Source organism: Triplophysa rosa, linkage group LG18 (assembly GCF_024868665.1).
Source record: "Triplophysa rosa linkage group LG18, Trosa_1v2, whole genome shotgun sequence".
Classification (NCBI taxonomy): domain Eukaryota; kingdom Metazoa; phylum Chordata; class Actinopteri; order Cypriniformes; family Nemacheilidae; genus Triplophysa; species Triplophysa rosa.
The window spans coordinates 21,278,066-21,297,472 of NC_079907.1; the positions used below are offsets into that span (position 1 = coordinate 21,278,066).

Consider the following 19,407-nt stretch of genomic DNA (forward strand, 5'->3'; position numbering starts at 1 on the left):
GTATTTTTTTGCTCATTTTAGCCAGGCTTGGATGTTTGTTTTGGTTATAAAGGGTTGCCATCCTCCATAGCCCAGACATATGAAGAATTGGGAAGATTGTTATCACAACCAGATTGTTGTCACAACAACCAGTACTTGTCAAAAAAAAATGGTTGCAATTCTTTTAATTTTGCTGCAGGCCTCTTGGCAGTCGCCTTTACCAGTTTCTTACTGGTCTTCTCATCAATTTTAGTGGGATGTCCTGGTGTTACTAATGTCACTTTTTTTTGTTGATTACTCTCTTTACATTGTTCCATGGTATATTCGATGTCCTGGAATTTTTTGTAACCCAGTCCTGATTTATATTTTTCAAAAATAAGGTCCTGAATCTGCTTCACTTGAATAAATATTTTACAATTAAGGTGGAACATGTTCCAACATGATTCATCTTGATTTCATTTTTTACATTACAAAAAGATGCAATTTTAACAGGGGTGTGTTGAATTTTTAGATCCACTGTACATACAAAAAATACTTCTTGAACTCCTCCTACAAAATGTGTCAGATTTGCAAGAAATTTGGTGTGTCGCATCTGGAGACACTACTGACAAAAAGTTATTAAAAGCTTTTTTATTGATCAAATGGTTCTTGTATAAAGCGTCAACGAATTCTAATGCTAACACATACTGAAAGTGGCTGTATCTTTGCGACACTTTTGTGTATTGACACGAAACCTGGTATGTATCCTCAGTGGCACAGCTCGTCTGCCTTATAAAAATTTGTTCAATATAAGCAATTATAAGTTATAAGCATTTTTTTGTGTTCTAACTGCCTTTCCCTGTTGTTAAATTTGTTTTTCAAAATCTGATCATGTGACGTCCAAAATATTTTGCTTTGGGTCATTGTTTCTGCTTTCATTATTTCATTATTTCTGCTTTTATTTTAATTCTCATGAGTAATTACATTGAATTAAATTGAATTGAATTTTGTTTTACTAAATTAAAAAGTTCACTATGTTTCCAGTCTGCACTATGAATAATGTTTAACAAAACAATTGTGTGTTTATACAACTGTTTGTGGCTTTTTATCTTAGTCTGATTCTGTTTGTCTATAGTTATGACTTTGAAAAAGATGCGAAATCCATGTATTTTTAGAAAACCTTTTTGTATCATGAATAAATATTTATAAATATTAAACTAAGAAAAAACAGTGCCTAAAGTGCAACAACACTTACCTTGCACTGGCTACAACAGAGTCCATTGCTACACATTGCATCATGGGTAAGAGTACATTTCTTACAGCATGCCCCCCCAGCACGGAAGCATTCCTACGGTAAATAAATAATGTTTTAGGTCATTACAACATTACAATAGTCACCTTCCTATTTTTTATACTAAGATACTTCAGGAAATAAAAAGGCAGACAAGACACTAAACTGCATTTTTTTCCAAGGAAATCTGTGATTCAGAGATAATTTCGCTACCCACCATATGAGAGCCACAGTCACATTCTTCTCCTTGTTCCACAAAGCCGTTTCCACATTCTGGGGGATCTAACAACTGCAAAAACAGAAACCAGTGTATCATTACCCATCTATTTGTTCTCAGATCTCTCTGGCGTCCGAGGCCCCCTCAGGGCCACAACGGAGTGAAATGGGGTCCGCAGAACAGCCTAGAGAATAACTAGGCTCAATGCACCTTTTAAGAATTTATAAAGTAACACATAGTTGTCACTGATAAGTCATCAATCTGAAAGGAACTAACAGTTTGTATCGGTATGAATTCTCCAAATTATGGGCTTTTTGAAATCTAGAAAATTTAAGTGTATAAGGGCAGAGGCAACACACAATTTTATAAGAGAGATTAACCTGCTTATATACTGTTTTATATATATATATATAAACAACACACACATACATAAATACACACACATGCAGTACATACAGTACATACATATATATACTGTATATATATATAAAAGAAAATCCTCAAAAAATATATTTTATTCACCTTAAAAACAAAATATAAAATGTAGGCATTTTAAAATCAACTTGTACTTTATTAAACAAATTAAACTTCTATTTTAATTAATTATATTATGCAGTAATAAACCATATGTAAACACTGCAAAATAGTTTGTCACAAACTCAACTGACAGGCAAGTAATTGAACCAAAATTATGCTTTCTGTTTTCTTAACAGGCTTAGCTTTTAGTAAAGAGCTTGTTTTCTCAATGTTTTTGTAAAGTGCTTGTGTTAGCAGAGGTGTATAGTATTTGTTTTCCTACAATGTTTACAATGTTATGTCTGATATGGTTTACATAGTCACAATGGCTTCATTCCTAAAATATTTTTTATTTATAAAACCACAAACACCCAGCATGTTACACGCTTAAATTGATTGTGTGAGGGGAAAGCGATCATATCAAACTGTCAATCCTCCTTCCTCCACTGACTGAACCAACCCAGGCTCATTGGAAATACGTTCCTCTATCTACATTTCTGCATGACCCGAAATACGTAGCTCCAGGTACAAATCACTGCACCTTTTGGGTGGAAAGTCCACTAGAGGCGCTTTTTTACTCATCTGATGTTGGTTTATTAAAAGTTATGAAGCAGACACGTGCACAAAGTACAAAAGTTAGAGCACCTAACCCCACTCCGACCCTAAACCTATCCACTTTCCAACCAAATAAAACACGCAACAAGCAAATACAAGTCAGCCACGGGTAGTTATTGCAAACACTGACCAAAAACACTATAAAAACATTACAAACAGGTTGTGTTGCATTCAGAGTCTTAAAAGCCATACGGTATTGTTGAGTGAGCACGGTAGGTTTTAATCACAGACGATCGTGCTCCAGGAAGGCACGCAGTCGTATTTCATTTACTCAAGGTCAACATGTGACGCAATCGGAGCGGGACAGACAATGCCATTGCATAACATATGCTAATGTAATGGACGCAACCAGTCAAAAGACACATGATCCAATGCGAGCCAATTCATAGTAGATGAAACTATAGTCTTTCTATGTTGAGAAGAAAATATTGATTTACACGTGCAAATGCAGCCACCAAGAAAATCCTTTCCAGTTGTTTCACTTTCAAGCAACAAAACGGAAGATTGGGTGAACAAAAGAGCTGCTCAGAGCTTCTGAAGCTCTGCGTGCGGTCCAAGTAAAGAAGCAGGGCGCGTACTGGACACAACACGGCAGGGTTGGATCTTCCTCCCCTGCAAGCTCACCATCTGGTCCCTGAAGGGAGTGGAGGGGACTTTGGGCACGTAGCCTGGCTGAGGTCTCAGAACCACGTGGGATCCCCTACCCTCTTGATACAGGCAAGCGCCACTAGGAGAGCAGTCTTAATTGTGCAATGAAGTAGAGCGGCTTCTCCCAGGGGCTCTACGGGGCCCTTCTCAGGCCCTCAAGGACCTCGTTGAGGTCCCAAGAGGGTACGGAGCGCAGACAGGGAGGATTCAGCCTCCTCGTGCCCCTCAGGAATCTGATGACCAGATCATGCTTTCCGAGACTTACCGGCAACAAGCGTGTGATGTTCAGCGATGGCGGCATGCACCTTGAGGGTGGAAGGGGAGAGGTTGCTCTCTACATTTCCTGGAGGACGGACAGTACGACGCCGAGGGGGGCCTCGGTCAGGGAGTGCCAAAGCGGGCAATGGGTAGTGTCCAGGGAACAACCGCCGCCGAAGATGCTCTATGCCCCAGGAGCCTCTGAAAGAGTTTCAGTGGGACCTGCTGGTTGTTGTCTGAAGAGTGTCAGACAACTCAGCACTGACTGGGTGCACTCGTTGGTAAGGCGCGCTGTTATGGTGACAGAGTCTAGTTCCATACCAAGATAAGAGATGCTCCGCAACGAGAAGGGGGTCCTGGTGAGCTCCTTATGCACCTCCGGGAATCAAGCCGCGAGCGTTGTGGGAAAGTGGTGCGGCAGCCCAGGCAAGCATGGCTTACATCTCCGCGTCAGCCTCATCCTGGGCTCGACCGGCAGAAGCCAGGAGCTCCAGGTAGTCTTCAGCGTCTGATGTCCCCATCCAATGCTGCGACGTCTCATCAAATCTCATCCTCATCAAGCACCTGCGTGAGTCCGCTATGGGTCGGTCGACTGCCGCCCATCGGAGACGGGGTTTGGTGAGCGTGGCGGGGAATGGATGGTCTGCGGCATCGACTGCGGCGGGTTAACGTCCATGTAATGGTTGATGAACCTAGTTGAATGGAGAGGTTGTGATGAATCTTTGGGTCAGCCGAGATCACAAGTAGTTCAGTCTTTGCAAGGTTCTGTTGCAAGTGCCAAAGTGAAATATCACTCAGGCATGCATAGATGCGAGGATATAATGTTGGATCATCTGGCTGAAATGAATAGTGGAGTTGTGTCATCTGCATAGCAGTGATAGGAGAGGCCATGTTTCCGAATGACCAATCCTAGGGATGCCATATATATAGAAAAGAGCAGTGGTCCAAGGACCGAGCCCTGGGGTACCCCAGCAGTGAGTTGTTGAGGCTCAGAGACCTCACCCCTCCAGGATACCCTGAAGGACCTACCTGAAAGTTAAGACTTGAACCACTGGAGCGCCGTTCCAGAGACATCCATAGCCCTGAGGGTCGACAGGAGGATGTTGTGATTAATGGTCAGTTCAAAGGGTATTGGCTATAGAGTATAGAGTATTAATCTCACAAATAATTTTATTTGTATGTTAGCAACTGAATCCACATTATCCACAGGATATGTTCTGTAAAATTGTCCAGTTGAGGCCCTGTTCCCCATTTTTCTAAACCTGCTTGAACCACTTGTGTCACGTTTATGTTTTTTTTAGTTGGTGTTCTGTGTTTCTTTTCTCCTGCCTCAATTGCTCTACACCTGTTTCTGTTTCCTTTGATTATGTTACTCATGTATTTAAACCCCATGTTATCCTCAGTTCATTGTCTGCTATTGTTTCATCTGAATGTGATGTGTTGTTTTCCTGGATTCTTTACTAAATATACATTTTTGATTCAACTCCTTTGTCGTGTGCTTTGTACAGCCTACCCATAAGTGAGAGCTTGTAGCTATATATATTTTTTCTTTAAATCACGTCATACCTGTCAACCCTACAATTTCCCTGGATTCTTGCAAAATTTTATAATTCTATCCCGCTGTCATCCCGTTTAAATATTTTCCTTTTCAAAAACTTCCAATTAAAAATAGAGCGTATTTGATATGTTTGCTACATTCACCTCTGGGAAAGCAGTTGGCAGTATATAGAGCATTAGCTGTAACAAGAAGAAGAATAGCAGCCGAATAAGAAGGACAGCATCCCAAGAAAGTAATAACATGAGAGAGGCCCAACCCCAACATCCCCCCCGAACACGCTTGCAGGTCTAACAGATTTTGGTACCTAAATGTTGTCAGGTATGAATCACGTAAATGTACGAGTCCAAAATGAGTCGAAAAATGATTTTATGACCCTTTTAATGAGCAAAATACAGTTTCCTTAAAAACTCTTTAAAAGATTACAGACCACTCTAGACAAACCTTGTTGGGTTTATTGAAGAGGCAGCTCCCTGCTCCCTGCTTGAGGAATTTAATGTACTCTTCTACACTGCATCGCGAAAACTTACTGGGTAGATAGTATCTGTCAGAACACACAATACAGTTAACAAAGTTCAGTAACCTACATGCAAAAACAAGTGAGAGAGAGCACATTATGTACAGTAGATTTCAGCATACATTCAGCTGATGCCTGTATTTAAAGCAACTCACAGTAGTATTGTAGAAACATCTTAAGTGTTTCTGAAAACAGAACTCACAACTTGCACTTGACTCACCCTGTATCTTCCATGATGCAACCCAGCCATGGATCCGAACACTTGCAGGCACCTGTCTCACACACACACACACACACACACACACACACACACACACACACGCACGCGCACGCACACGCACACACACACACACACATTAAATATAAACATCTTACTCTTACTGAAAAATGCTGTAATTGATCATTACTGCTTATTTTTGTTTTATTTATAATTTTGACTGTGTTAAAGCATATAGCATTTCAAAAACTTCTATTTTATTACAATTTATAGAATAATATTTTATCCTCATATGCTTTTTAAAATCTGTTTTAAGTTAGTTACACAAAAGTTACACTCAGGCCCTCAATGACAAACATGTCCTCACTAAAACCTATTATAACTACAATATTCAATCTCAGCACAATTTAAACATACAATCATAGATTCTTAATTAAAGACTTTCATTATTTTGGCAAAGATAAAAAAAATCTTTCTGCTTCTTCTGTACTATAGAGCACTGCAGACCAACTTAAAATATGTGTGTGTTGGTATGGATGTCAGACTGTGGTTTACTTGTCCACACTGAAAATCGTCTTGGTTACGGATGTAACCTCAGTTCCCTGATGGAGGGAACGAGATGTGTCTACAGAATGGGGTTTGATTTGAGAACCTATAATCTCTGATTGTACTTTTAAAAGGCCAATGAACTTGGCGAATGGGATGTCATGCCAGTCTATACCAGTATAAAAGGAAGATGGCGTTCATTCACCTTTTGGGCTGAGGAACCTGAGAAGCATTCTCGGTCGCTGAAGCGGACGGCGAAGCGTTGTGGCATGAAGGACACAACGTCTTATTCCCTCCATCAGGGAACTGAGCTTACATCCGTAACCAAGACGTTCCCTTTCTGTCGGTCTCTTAACGTTGTGTCGACAGAATGGGGTCCTTATATGAAACGCCACAGCGCTGAGCCGCGTCACGACTTCCAGCGGAGCGACACTTGATTGGCATGGGCGAGTCACAAGTGAGCGTAACCGTGAATCGTAACCCTCCAGTGGTGTAGTAAGGCATCAGTTGAGTGAGTCACGACGAGAGGCTCTTACTAACATCCGTACAGGCGGTGGCCTTTGGTACTCTAGAGGCGAGATAGCCGCCCGGCACCGTAAGGAACACTGGGAAGCGCTACCCCCTAGCTTGAGGGGGGACGCTACAGAGACCACATCTGCCGTAGGGAAATAATACGTGGAATACCTACACAGTCTCACCAGTGAGGAGATCTAATGGGAGTAGTAGTGCGGGGGCCCCAACCAGGGTCGCAGTAGTGTAAGCTTTCGACACCAGAGATGAAGAAAACTTACACGCTTTGGAAGGGAGCCTTGGCCGGTCCCTCCAGGTGGTGGCCGTCTGCGGCACAAATGTACCGTGATGGCACGCTCAACCTGGGGTACATAGACGTAGCCCTTAGCTGCTCCGGGGTCGAGGGAAGTCAGGGCGACCGAGCTCTTTTGCTGTGAACGCGCCGAAAAGGGGTCATTTCGTATCTTCGTGAGCTCTTCATGCACTTCCAGGAAAAAAGGTACCAAGGCGGAACACGGTTGCCACCGCGCTCCGTATCCAGGTACCAAGAGTCCAGCTGTGTGCGCTGCGGGGAAGGCAGTGCGGTGCACTGCAACCTGAGGTTCGCGGCGGCCCGGGCAAGTATGGCAGACATCTCAGCATCAGACTCTTCCTGGGTTCGACCAACCGAAGCCGGTAGCTCCAGGGAGTCATCTGCGTCTGATGACAGGAAGTCGCCATCCGATGCTGTGATGGAAACCTCATCCTCTGCACGCTAATGCGTGGATCTGCTATGGTTAGGTGAGCGCAACAGAGCCTGGACGGTCCACGGCATTGACTGCGACGGGTTAACGTCCATGGGAACCCCCATATCACCCATCGCTGCTCATCGCTGCAGACGGCTTGGAAGCCGCCGCGTAACGGGAGGCAGAGGATGTTGTGGCTGTGTGCAAAAAGAACACAGCCAACAGTGACCGCAATACCTTGATAGACATGTGCTCACAGTGCGGACATGCCGTATGCACGAACGCTACTTCAGCATGCTGGCGACCCAGACATGTGATGCAGGTATCGTGCCTGTCAGGCTCGAGGACGAGGCGGTCACATCCAAGATTACAGCGGTGAGACATGGAGACAAGTGCACACTGTAGGAAATTTCAGCTCTTTTAGAAATTTGCTCTAATAGACACCTTCAGCTCACTACCGAAACCCCCAGGGGAAATTGCACACACCAGGAAGAATCCGCTGCTCTGCGTCATAGAAATCCAGTAGTAATCAAGAGATAATTCGCTCAGCATTTAGCTTCGCAGGTTCCAAAGAACAAAAGGTGAATGAATGGGCATGCCATCTTCCTTTTATACCCGTATGTACGGGGCGGAGACTGGCATGCCATCCTATTCGCCAAGTTCATTGGCCTTTTAAAAGTACAATCAGAGATGATAGGTTCTCAAGTCAAACCCCATTCTGTTGACACAACGTCAAGAGACCGATAGAAAGGGAAGTTCTGTGTACACTTTTAAAGAAAGACATTTTAATACACTGCAAGTCACAAATCCCACTCTGTGTATAACTGTACTTGGTTATTGAGCTTTATAGATTTAAACACATTCATGCCTTTGTAAACAAACTGGCATTTAAAGGGTTAAAAATATGAAAATGAATAAGTTTAGTATTTGTGCTTGGAACTAATGCTGGCAAAAAAATCTAAGACAGAAGCCTCTGTGTAACTTTTTTAATTGATGCACAAAGGTTACATTTATTTATTAGTAGATGTATAATAGCATATCAGTAAGTTTACAGAGTGAAAAGATGTTAACCTGCCATGGCATGCTCCTTATTCCACATCATTCCAAGGTTCTGTCCTAAACTCTGGCACAACGTGATGGCCATAGACCCCACATTTCCATACTGACACAAACAGATAGATTAGTTAGTAGTCATTAATCTCCTACGCAAAAGAACAAACCTTTAACATAATTACCATTAATATTACAAGAATACTATAGAGCAACTTAAAGGGATAGTCCACCCAAAATTAAAAATTCTGTCATCATTTACTCACCCTCAGATTGTTCCAAACCTGTATATATTTCTTTGTTCTGCTAAACACAAAGGAAGATATTTGGAAGAATGTCAGTAATCGAGCAGATCTAGTCCCCATTGACTCCAATAGAATTAATTTTCCCTACTATGACAGTAAATGGGGGGATCTGCTCAGTTACTTACATTCTTCCAAATATCTTCCTTTGTGTTTAGCAGAACAAAGAAATGTATATAGGCTTGGAACAATCTGAGGGTGAGTAAATTATGAATTTTCATTTTTCTGTGAACTATCACTTTAAATTCAACAGGAAATAACATTTGGCACTTATTTTTATAAACTTAATTTTACCTTATAATCTCAAATGTCACAGACAAATTGTACTCACTAAGAATAAGAATAGCGAGAATGGCGCTTATGGCTAATGGAACTCTATTTATGTAGTTTGAAGACTGTGCTGATATGCTGATCAGCCGGTACAGTGTCAAGACAAGATGTTTGTTCAACTATTTTTTCACTTCACTTTTTTTCCTATGATTGTCTACTTTTAATACATTTTTCCTATCATGCTGCACTGTGCACATTATCGCCTCTCCAACCACGTTACCAATAACTGCAGTAAGTCAAGGCTTCTTCTCTTGTTATCATGTCCGATAATACCACAGAATATCACAGAATTAGAAACACGCATCCACACGCTACTTGAGGACAATACTGTAAATGAGATACTTATTACGACCTTCGGTTACATGTATTGACACGGAGGTTATTCGATTGCTTTAGGTTGTTCACTTGCACTTTATTCTTTGCATTTGTGAAAGTATAACCCCGCCCCCACTCTAAACCTAACCTAACCAGTTCTCAACCAAAACACAACTTTATGTCATAAAGTAACTTTATATAAAGAACTCTGTGAACGCAACACACACAGTCAGATATCGTTCAAACGTAAACCATGACGCAATTTTTTAAAACAGCCAATGACATTTCACATTCAAAGCTGACGTAATTAAGCAATCTGCCACAAGATGCAAGAGAGCCAATGCCTTTTCACAATCGTAGCTGACATTTCACTTCATCTGACGGTAAATTAAAATTTGTGTTTCACCTGGAAATTTGCAGGATTTAAAGATTTACAGCGGATGGTGATCACTTTTGCATCTACGTGTGGTGTTTGCATTTGGAAGCTGTTGCTGTGAACCCACATCATGGGGTTCAGGGAGATATACATGCGTAGTTAGATTTCAAAAACACAACAAATGCATCAGAAAGAAGTTCAACCCTATTACACTATCACATTTAACTCACACTGTCAATCAGTATAAAGCCCCTTAAACTACACTAACCACAGTGTAGGAAGGACAATGGATGTCATACATCACGACTATCCCATCAAAAGTGTCTGTATGCTGATGCCAAGTTACCTAATGAACTGCAGATATTTACATTTACACATTTGGCAGATGATTTTATCTAAAGCGAGTTACATCGCATTATACTACACAGTTGTTTCTGAGTGTATGCAATCCCTGGTATAAAACCCATGACCTTGGCGTTGCTAGCACCATGCTCTAACCACCGAGCTACAATATTTTATAATCGACATCTCTTTTTGTAACTATATTTACAAGATATTAAATTTAACTACTCAGATCCTCGATCTGGCCGTTTGGGTAGTGTTAAAAATTTCCAGGACTCCAACTTTATGTCAGAGTCCATCTCTACCTGCCATAGTGAAGCTAGGTTTGTTAAATTAGGTCTGGATTTTGGTGGGCTAACATAAACCAGAGTGTTAGGGTTCTGGTAGGGAAACTCGAGAGTCAAAAGCAGGGTAGTAAGAATCTTTAATTGATGCCTCACTTCAGCAGATACAACAGGGATAATCAACACAACAGAGGACCGTCAAGCGGCAATAAATCAGATACCCAGGAATATGTATGACAGACGAGTCGCAAATAGAGTCTCGGATGCACAAGGCAAAAAGGGCTCGAGCGCTCGGCCAAAAAAGGGGAAGGAGGCAATGAGTCTTGTATCCAGCGGCCAGGCCGCAACTGAGTGTGAGGTTGAAGGTTGCACCCATGGGCTTGGGGGTGTGGAGACAGGGCCAGAGAATTCTCTGGTCAAAAAGTCCAATGAGAGAATCAGGAGGTAAATCCTTAAAGGTAGTTCAATAATCCATAGGAGACAAGTAACTGAACAAACCACTAGGCCGACAGGAGACTAATGTTCCCAATGAGGACCCACAAGACTGACAGGAGAATACTTTCCCAGGGGAGTCCACTAGACCGAAGGGGAAGAGATACTTGGGTGAAGATTCACTTCATCCGACAGGAGAGACGCATTCCAACAGGAATCCACTAGACCGACAGGGTAGAGATACTTGGGTGAGAGTTCACTTAATCCGACAGGAGAGATGTATTCCAACAGGAAACCACTAGACCGACAGGGTAGAGATACTTGGGTGAGAGTTCGCTTAATCCGACCGGAGAGATTTATTCCAACAGGAAGCCCATAGAGCGAAATCCCTCTAGAGCCGCTCGACCGATCAGGCAGATAATAGGATCCATGCAGCGAGTCCGACGGTGCAGGCAGACAAGAAGACACCACGTGGCAAACACAGCTCAGGAGCCTGGACAAAAAAGAGGTGATTAACACGATCCCCAAGACTAGATAAACGACTGGTAAGTCGTCGGAATAAACATTGACGATCTGACACAGGACGGAGGTACAAGAGGGTTTAAAAAGGAAAAGAATCACGGGAGAGAATGAGAAACCAGGAGGGGAGAGAGAAAAACTGGAGCCAACCCAGGTGAAAGGAGTGAAACAATGATGAGGTAATTAATGTCGACACAAGGGGGCGGGGCTGTCACGAAGACACAAAGCACATGGAGAGCAGTCAAGCTGAACCATGTGTTCGACATGAAACAAAACAAACAAGTGCTCAGACCCGAGACCTCACACCAAAGTGCCATCAGATAAGGCTGCTAGGACAACTGCCAGACACCTCTTACATGGCAGGATGGAAGACCTCGGTATTTACCCAGTAACTTTTAATCAAAGTCACTGAATGCAGCTGTGACACGTCAGAGGGGACCTGGCCCTCCCGGCTGAGACTGGTTTCTCCCGAGGTTTTTTTCTCCATTTATTTATCATTGGAGTTTTGGTTCCTCGCCACAGGGCCGTTTTGGCTTGCTCACCGGGAGACTGCTATATTAGATTATCATAAAGGTTCGGTAAATTACGTTAACATTGCTTTATTAGAATTATCTTACTTGTTCTACAAACACCATGCACTGTACTGTTACTTTTTCTGTGTTTTCTGTTTTTCTTATTTTCTCCTGTAAAGCTGCTTTGGAACAATGCACATTGTGAAAAGCGCTATATAAATAAAATTGAATTGAATTGAAGTATCAAACTGGGAAGGTGAGGACATTTCCATTGATCCACAGAATTTTGCTTTATCACCAGATCCCCTTTGCTCACACCCTAAGACCAGGACAGCCATAAAACTCCCCAGGACCTCCAGAGAAGGAAGGGTGACTCAGCCCCTCTGATGTCAACATCCTTGGAATGGAAAAGCAAATTGCAATCTCCTCCTTTCCTGAAAGGGATAAAGGTACCCTTTCAACAGACACTCTTTGTTCACGACTCATCAACAGCAGCTGGCTCGCCTCACGTCTCTAACAGAGGAACTAGTGTGCTCGATTCAAAGCCTGCAACTCCCCGCAATGGAAGAAACTGCAACAGCGACCACACCAAAGATCGTTCAGATGGCTCCCGTCTTGTCACAATGTATGCCCTTCCCAAATCCACGTCTCGCCTTCCCCGAAAAACTTGATCGCTCACAATCTAAATGTAATGGCTTTTTGATGCAATGCTCACTGTTTTTGGCACAACAACCCATGCTGTATTCTTCCGAAGAAAACAGGATCTATTTAGTATGTTCTCTCCTCACGGGCAAGGCTTAGAAGCCGTTACCTATCGTAACTTGAAAAACGTTCAAAAATGCTCCAAAGTGCATCCATCGGTCAATGAACTGCTCGACATGGCTCAATGCGGTTAATAAAGGTCTTCTGAAGTGATTCGATGTGTTTAAAGAAATATCAATATTGACAAGGTTATTAATGCTAATGTCTAACTTCCATTATACCTCGGCTGCGTTTGAATGAGAGGGTTGTTGTTCCGGCAAACGTAGAGGATACCGCCAAACAAATCGAAGAATGCCACGTTCGTCACCAGAGCTTACGACACGCCTGCATCATTTACCGGAACAACAGCCCTCTTGTTCACACGCTGCCAAGGTTTATTAATAAGGCATTGGGCAATAGTATTCCTGCAATGCCCTTAATAAATTCAGGTGCAGCGGGCAAGTTTATTGATGAGTCTTTTGCTCTAAAGAAAGAATAGGCTACTTCTAACTCCTTGTAACTCTCCTTTGTCAGTGGCAGCGCTAGATGGCCACCCTCTGGGGATCGGACAAGTTAAATACGTCACAGACAAGATCATGCTCCAGGTTGGAGTTTTAAACAATCATCAGCCTTTTCATCATCCATTCGCCCAACAACCCAGTCATACTAGGATTCCCTTGGCTACAAACACACAATCCACAAATTTCATGGGAAGACAAGTAAATTCTACGCTGGGGACCCATCTGCTACTCAAAGTGCCAAAAATTTACACCAAACTAGACCACTCTCCACCAGTAGTGGCCATTATGAATACTTCGTCATGCCATTTGGTCTAGCTAACAGCCCCTCAGGCTTTTATAAATTACATATTCAGAGACATGTTAAATGAAGCACACAGGGAACATGTTAGAAGGGTTCTTCAGCGGCTAATCTAAAACCAACTATACGTTAAAGCCAAGAAGTGTTAGTTTCACCAAACATCAACCTCCTTCTTTGGATACATTCAGCCCGAAAGGTGTTGTCATGGTACAGGCAGTCCTGAATTGGTATGTAACCTCCGTTCCCTGATGGAGGGAACGAGACGTTGTGTCGAGACAGAATGGGGTTTGAACTTGAGAACCTATCATCTCTGATTGTACTTTTAAAAGGCCAATGAACTACGCCATGGCAGCCGTGCTGTCCAAGTGGAACAGCACGTGCTTGCCCTGAATGAGGGGAAGGAACCTCTTCAGAGCAAGCCAAGCGGCCAGCAACTCTAGGCAGTTGAGATGCCACTGCAGGGCCCGACTAACAACCCAGACACTGCATGCCCATTGCACACAGCACCCCAGCCGAGCAGGGAAGTATCTGTCGTCAGCACGATGTGCCTCGAGACCTGCCCGATCGGGACTCCAGCCCGGAGAAAGGACACATCTGTCCAAGGGGCTAGAGTGTGACAGCAGTGAGGCATGAAGATACGCCTCGTGCCAGTGTGCCACGCTCTCCAGGGAATGTGACTCTGAAGCCAATGCTGAAGCGGTCTCATATGCATCAACCTGAGCGGCACGACTGCTGTCGAGTATGCCATATGCCCCAGGAGCCTCGCTGATTGACGCCTGAAGAGTGTCAGGCAGTGCAGCATTGACTGGGCGTGCCCGTTGGTAAGGAGCGCCAACATGGTGAGAGAGTCCATACAGAGATAAGAGATGCTCTGTACAGGGGAGAGCTTGCTCTTGTCCCAGTTGACCCGCAGGCCCAGTCGGTCGAGGTGCCGGAGCACAAGGTCCTTGTGCATACACAACAGATCTCGCGAGTGCGCCAAGATGAGCCAGTCATAGAGATAGTTGAGAATACGCATGCCATGCTCCCTAGAGGAGCGAGAGTAGCCTCCGCGACCTTGGTACAGACACGGGAGACAGGGCCAGACCGAAGGGCAGGACTTTGTACTGAAGAAGTAGGGGCTGTAAACCACGAAGACATCTCGGCTTGAGGGACGGCTTGATCACACCTTTCGCCAGAAGGGTGGCGACCTCGGCTCGAAGCACAGGCGCATTCTCCTAGGTAAACATTATGCTCCAATACCTGGGCGGGCGCCTGGCGAACTGGATTGCGTAGCTGAGACGGATCGTCCTCACTAGTCAACGCGACGGGCTGGGGAGCTGTAACCACGCCCCCAGACATTGCGACAGAGAACTAGGGGAGCAATATGCATCATCATCCCCATGGGGGGAGGTTCTTTGGTTTGCAGAATGGCCGTCTCGCCGGGGCCCCGGGGAAGCAGGCGGTTCTGCTGTCTTACCTGCCTGCTGCACGACGCACCGTCAAGTGGAGAGTTTTGACGAGATAGTTATGACGCAACGTCGAGTTGAGATCTGTCGAGTTGAGATCGGCATGACGCAACGTCGAGTTGAGGCTGCGCTCTGCTGGAAAAAACACCCAGGGAGAAAGGACGCTCTTTTGAGACAAAGTGGACGCCAGGCCCTGAAAATGGCCTGACATGAGATGGGATGGGGACTGTGCCGGTGCGTCTCAACAGCGGTGTTGAGGCTGGAGTCGTGCCCGATGTCCTGGGTCTCCCTGGGCTGTCCCCGTCAGAGCGCTGCTGACGGGGAGTCAATGCTCTCCTCCGCGATGTTCTCTGTCCACGGGGTCCGCCTGAGGAGGGGGCGCCGGAGCCATGGCGGGAGAGGGGTAGGGGCAGAGCTGCTGGGGAGCAGATGCTGGCCGGGACCTCGACGACCTGAAGACGGCCGGGTCATGGCGAGTCTCCATCTGCTTCTTCAATGCCGAGAACTGTTGTTAAAAAATCCTCAACGGTGTCACCAAACAGCCCACCTTGCACGATGGGTGCATCGAGAAAGCATACCTTCTCGGCTCTCATCTGCGCAAGGTTAAGCCACAGGTGTCTCTCCTGGACCACCAGAGTGGGCATCATACGACCCGGCGCAGTTCCTGCATGACAGCTGGGTCGTGTCTTCCCTCGTCCAACTGCTTCACCGTCTTGGCTTGCAGGATAGCCATGGCGTGAAGAGCGGAGGCAGCTTGCCAGCAGCAGTGTAAGCGAACTTACATGCCTTGGAAGGGAGCCTTGGTCGACCCCTCCAGGTGGCGGCGGTCTGCTGGCACAGATGTACTACGATGGCATGCTCGACCTGGGGTAAGTTGACTTAGCTGCCCCAATGTCGATAGAAGTTGAATGCGCCGAGAAGGGGGCATTCCAGGTCTTTGTGAGCTCCTCATGTACTTCTGGGAATCAAGCCGCGGCAGCCCGGGCAAGCATGTCTGATATCTCTGCGTCAGCCTCATCCTGGGCTCGACCGACCGAAGCCGGGACCTCCAGGGAGTCTTCAGCGTCCGATGCCAGCAAGTCGCCTTCGATGCTGCGATGGAAATCTCATCCTCATCACGCACCTGTGTGAGTCCGCTATGGGTCGGTCGACTGCCGCCCATCAGAGATGGGTTTGGTGAGCGTGGCGGGGCATGGACGGTCCGCGGCATTAGCTGCGGCAGGTTGAGGTCCATGGGAGTCCCCAGATCACCATCGCCGCTGCGTACGGCTTGGCAGCCGCCGCGGAACGGGAAGCAGACGATGTCGTGGCTGCATCCAAAGAGAACACAGCCACCCGTGACCGCAACACCTTGATCGATATATGCTCCCAGTGCGGGCATGCCGTATCAACAAACGCTACTTCAGCATGCTGCCCAGCATGTGATGCAGGTATCGTGCCCGTCGGGTTCGAGGACGAGGCGGCCGCATCCAAGATTACAGTGGCGAGACATGCCTGGCAACATGAGCACGCTGTAGGAAATTTCAGCTCTTTTAGGAAATTTGCTCTAATAGACACCTAGGTCCGCTACCGAGAGGACGAGTCCGCTGCTATGCATCGTAGAAAGTCCAGTAGGGAGATCAGAGAGATAAGGACACAGGACAAATTGGCTCCCTGACTTCATGGCAGGCCCCCACACCAGAGACCAATTCGTGTCAGGAGCCACTTGCAGGGGGGGCTGAGAGCTCTCACCACAGAGAGCTTTCCCTGCCACCAGAGGTCTCACTCTCCAGTTTTAGAACTGCATTACCCACAGGCCTTTGGACTCACAATGACTGCGGTAGCACCTGTACCGCATTATCTTATGTACAGTATAATTCCCTCTGTACAATGAATTGTCTTTGCTAAGTCTTGTTTGCCTCGGCTACATTACTGAGCGTTATTGCACTTCCATAATGTACTTAAAGTGCTCTATTTTTGTGCAAAAATGTTTTACTTTTTTTAATAAATTTATAAATTATGCTTAAAATAATCTTAAGAACATCCAAGTGTACTCAACAGTGCTATTTTGAGACACCATGAATATGAACTAAAATGTGCTTTTTAACATACTGTATTAAAAATTTATTTAGTTACCACTTGAAGTACACTTGAACCCATTTTTCATACAATAGTGTGTTCAAGTATACTTTAAGTTAACTAAAACTAATTATATTTTTAATAAATGAAAATTCTGTCATGAATAACTCACCCTCAAGTCGTTCGTCAACCCTAGGAACTCTTTTATCTTCAGAGCGTATATTAGGATGATATAGTCCATGTCACTCCAGTGGTTCGGCTTTAATTATATAAAGCGATGATGATGTGTTTTGTGCGCAAACAAAAGAAAATCAAGTCTACTGTATATTCAACTATATTCCTGACTTCCGTGTTAGTTTCCAAGGTGTGTTGACAGTGCATCCGAGGTCCCTTTAAGATTATTTTAAGAACTACTAAAGCATAATTTTAGTATATCAAGTACAAAAATAGTGCGCAAAAATAGAGCACTTCAAGTACATTATGTAAGTGCACTTTTTTCAACAGGGTGTGTATTTATTTGGATTGCTTGCCTGTTTTTGACACTGCCTAGACTCTGTATTATCTGTTTGATTGCCGCCTGCCTACATACGTTTGTTTGCCTGGATTACCCTATTGTTTGTTAGCTGCCTGCCCAGACTTTTGCATGTACCTGGATTACTCTTTTGTCTTGCCTTGTGATGTGATAGTGTCCACCTTACATACATCCATGACGACCATCAGGAACAAAAGCTAAATCAATGATAAATTTGAAAACAAATCAATAAGCAGTTTCAAAAGGCTTCCTCGGTTTAAATATTTAATACAATTATCATTATCATCATTGCACAAAATCCATGCTTTTAACATGCCAGCTGCACATCCGTAAAAGCACAATAAACAGAGTCAGGGCACCGACTGTTCAATACATTCGACTTGAGGAATGCCCTAATAACTTAAACTCCATTCCACACTTTATATACAGCCCTGACTTTCACGCTGCAGCTTTCTCAAATGCTTTCCACTTGGCTAATTTCTACCAGAAGTAGTAGACCATCTGGGAATCTTTGGGATACTCTTTTCAACATACTACAATTTGGGACATACTAATTCTACTATATAGGATGGATAGTATGCAAATTGGGAAGCAGCAACTGTCTTTTATTACTGAAACAACAGCGAATTTATCCATCAGCAACTACTTAACTTGTCCATCAGCGCCACCTATCTTACAGGAGTGAAATAGCTGTTAGCGATCAATTGCATCCCCCTAATATGAAAGCTTAGTGCATCGGCCAATCGCATCACATTATCATATCGCGTGCAGTATGAAAAGCCCATAATACCGAAGTCACAGAATTAATGACACATTTCAATTTGTATTCATTGTAAGAAGATTCAGCAGTTTTATTTTTGAAAACATTTCAATTTACCCCCTTTTACACTTTCTCTATTTTACTGGTGTGGTGGAATTTCAACTTTAAGCTGCAAGCCGCCACCTAGCGTAGCAAAGTCTCACAATGTATTCATTTTAATAACGTAAAAAATACAACACTTTTAAAACAAAATCTCAAAAAGTGCTCAAATCTTACCTCATTGATTCCTCCTCCTCGTGTCAGTGAGCAAATCCCTTCAATGTAGGCAGTTCCACTGTGACTGCTCTGAAATGTATGCCCCCTGTGGGTAAAAATACCAAAGCAGTTTTATTTTAATTAAATTTATTTTCTTAGCTGATTATCATAAATTTTGCACTGCAGTTTCAGTAGTATTGCATATAGTCCATATGTGACCCCGGACAAAATCAGTCATAGGTAGAATGGGTATATTTGTAGCAATTGCCAACAATACATTGTATGGGTCAGAATGATCGTTTTTTTCTTTTATGCCAAAAATCATTAGGATATTAAGTAAAGATTGTAACAGTTCACGGATGAAGGAAGATGCCACGGGTGGTAGAGTGAAGGTAAAAAGAGTTTAATCAAACAAACAGGAACCAGGAACAAAAAAGGGTAATCCACAAAATAATAATCCACAAGGTAAAAACGTGCAAAAACCAAAAATATCCAAAAGGTAGGTAATCCACAGAATGATACAAAACAACACAAGCAAAAACATCCACGGAACAAGAATACACGGGGCAACTTCCACGGGAAAACAGGTATGGAACTAGGTAATACAAAACTTTACAACTAGACTAAATTTACAACAAGACCTGACAAAACACAATGGGCAACGGAGAGTACATATACTGTAGTGTCCGGATGATAGGGTGCAGGTGTGAAATTCAATGAGGGAACTCGTGAGGGAGCGTGGGAAAAGGACATCCTGGT

General features: G+C 44.0%; 1 protein-coding gene across 4 annotated transcripts in view; it reads right to left on the reverse strand.

Moving 5' to 3' along the window:
• The window catches only part of adam11 (ADAM metallopeptidase domain 11), an 84,522-nt gene that overhangs the window by 28,183 nt on the left and 36,932 nt on the right, over positions 1-19,407 (reverse strand). For 3 of the 4 annotated variants that reach the window (XM_057359464.1, XM_057359463.1, XM_057359466.1), the window contains 6 exons: positions 18,670-18,754; positions 8,645-8,735; positions 5,796-5,847; positions 5,503-5,602; positions 1,467-1,538; positions 1,214-1,306 (listed from right to left, as the gene is read on the reverse strand). In XM_057359464.1, coding sequence (XP_057215447.1) covers positions 1,214-1,306; positions 1,467-1,538; positions 5,503-5,602; positions 5,796-5,847; positions 8,645-8,735; positions 18,670-18,754 — 493 coding nt within the window. The remainder of the gene's footprint in view (positions 1-1,213; positions 1,307-1,466; positions 1,539-5,502; positions 5,603-5,795; positions 5,848-8,644; positions 8,736-18,669; positions 18,755-19,407) is intronic. The other variant, XM_057359465.1, reaches the window with a different exon arrangement.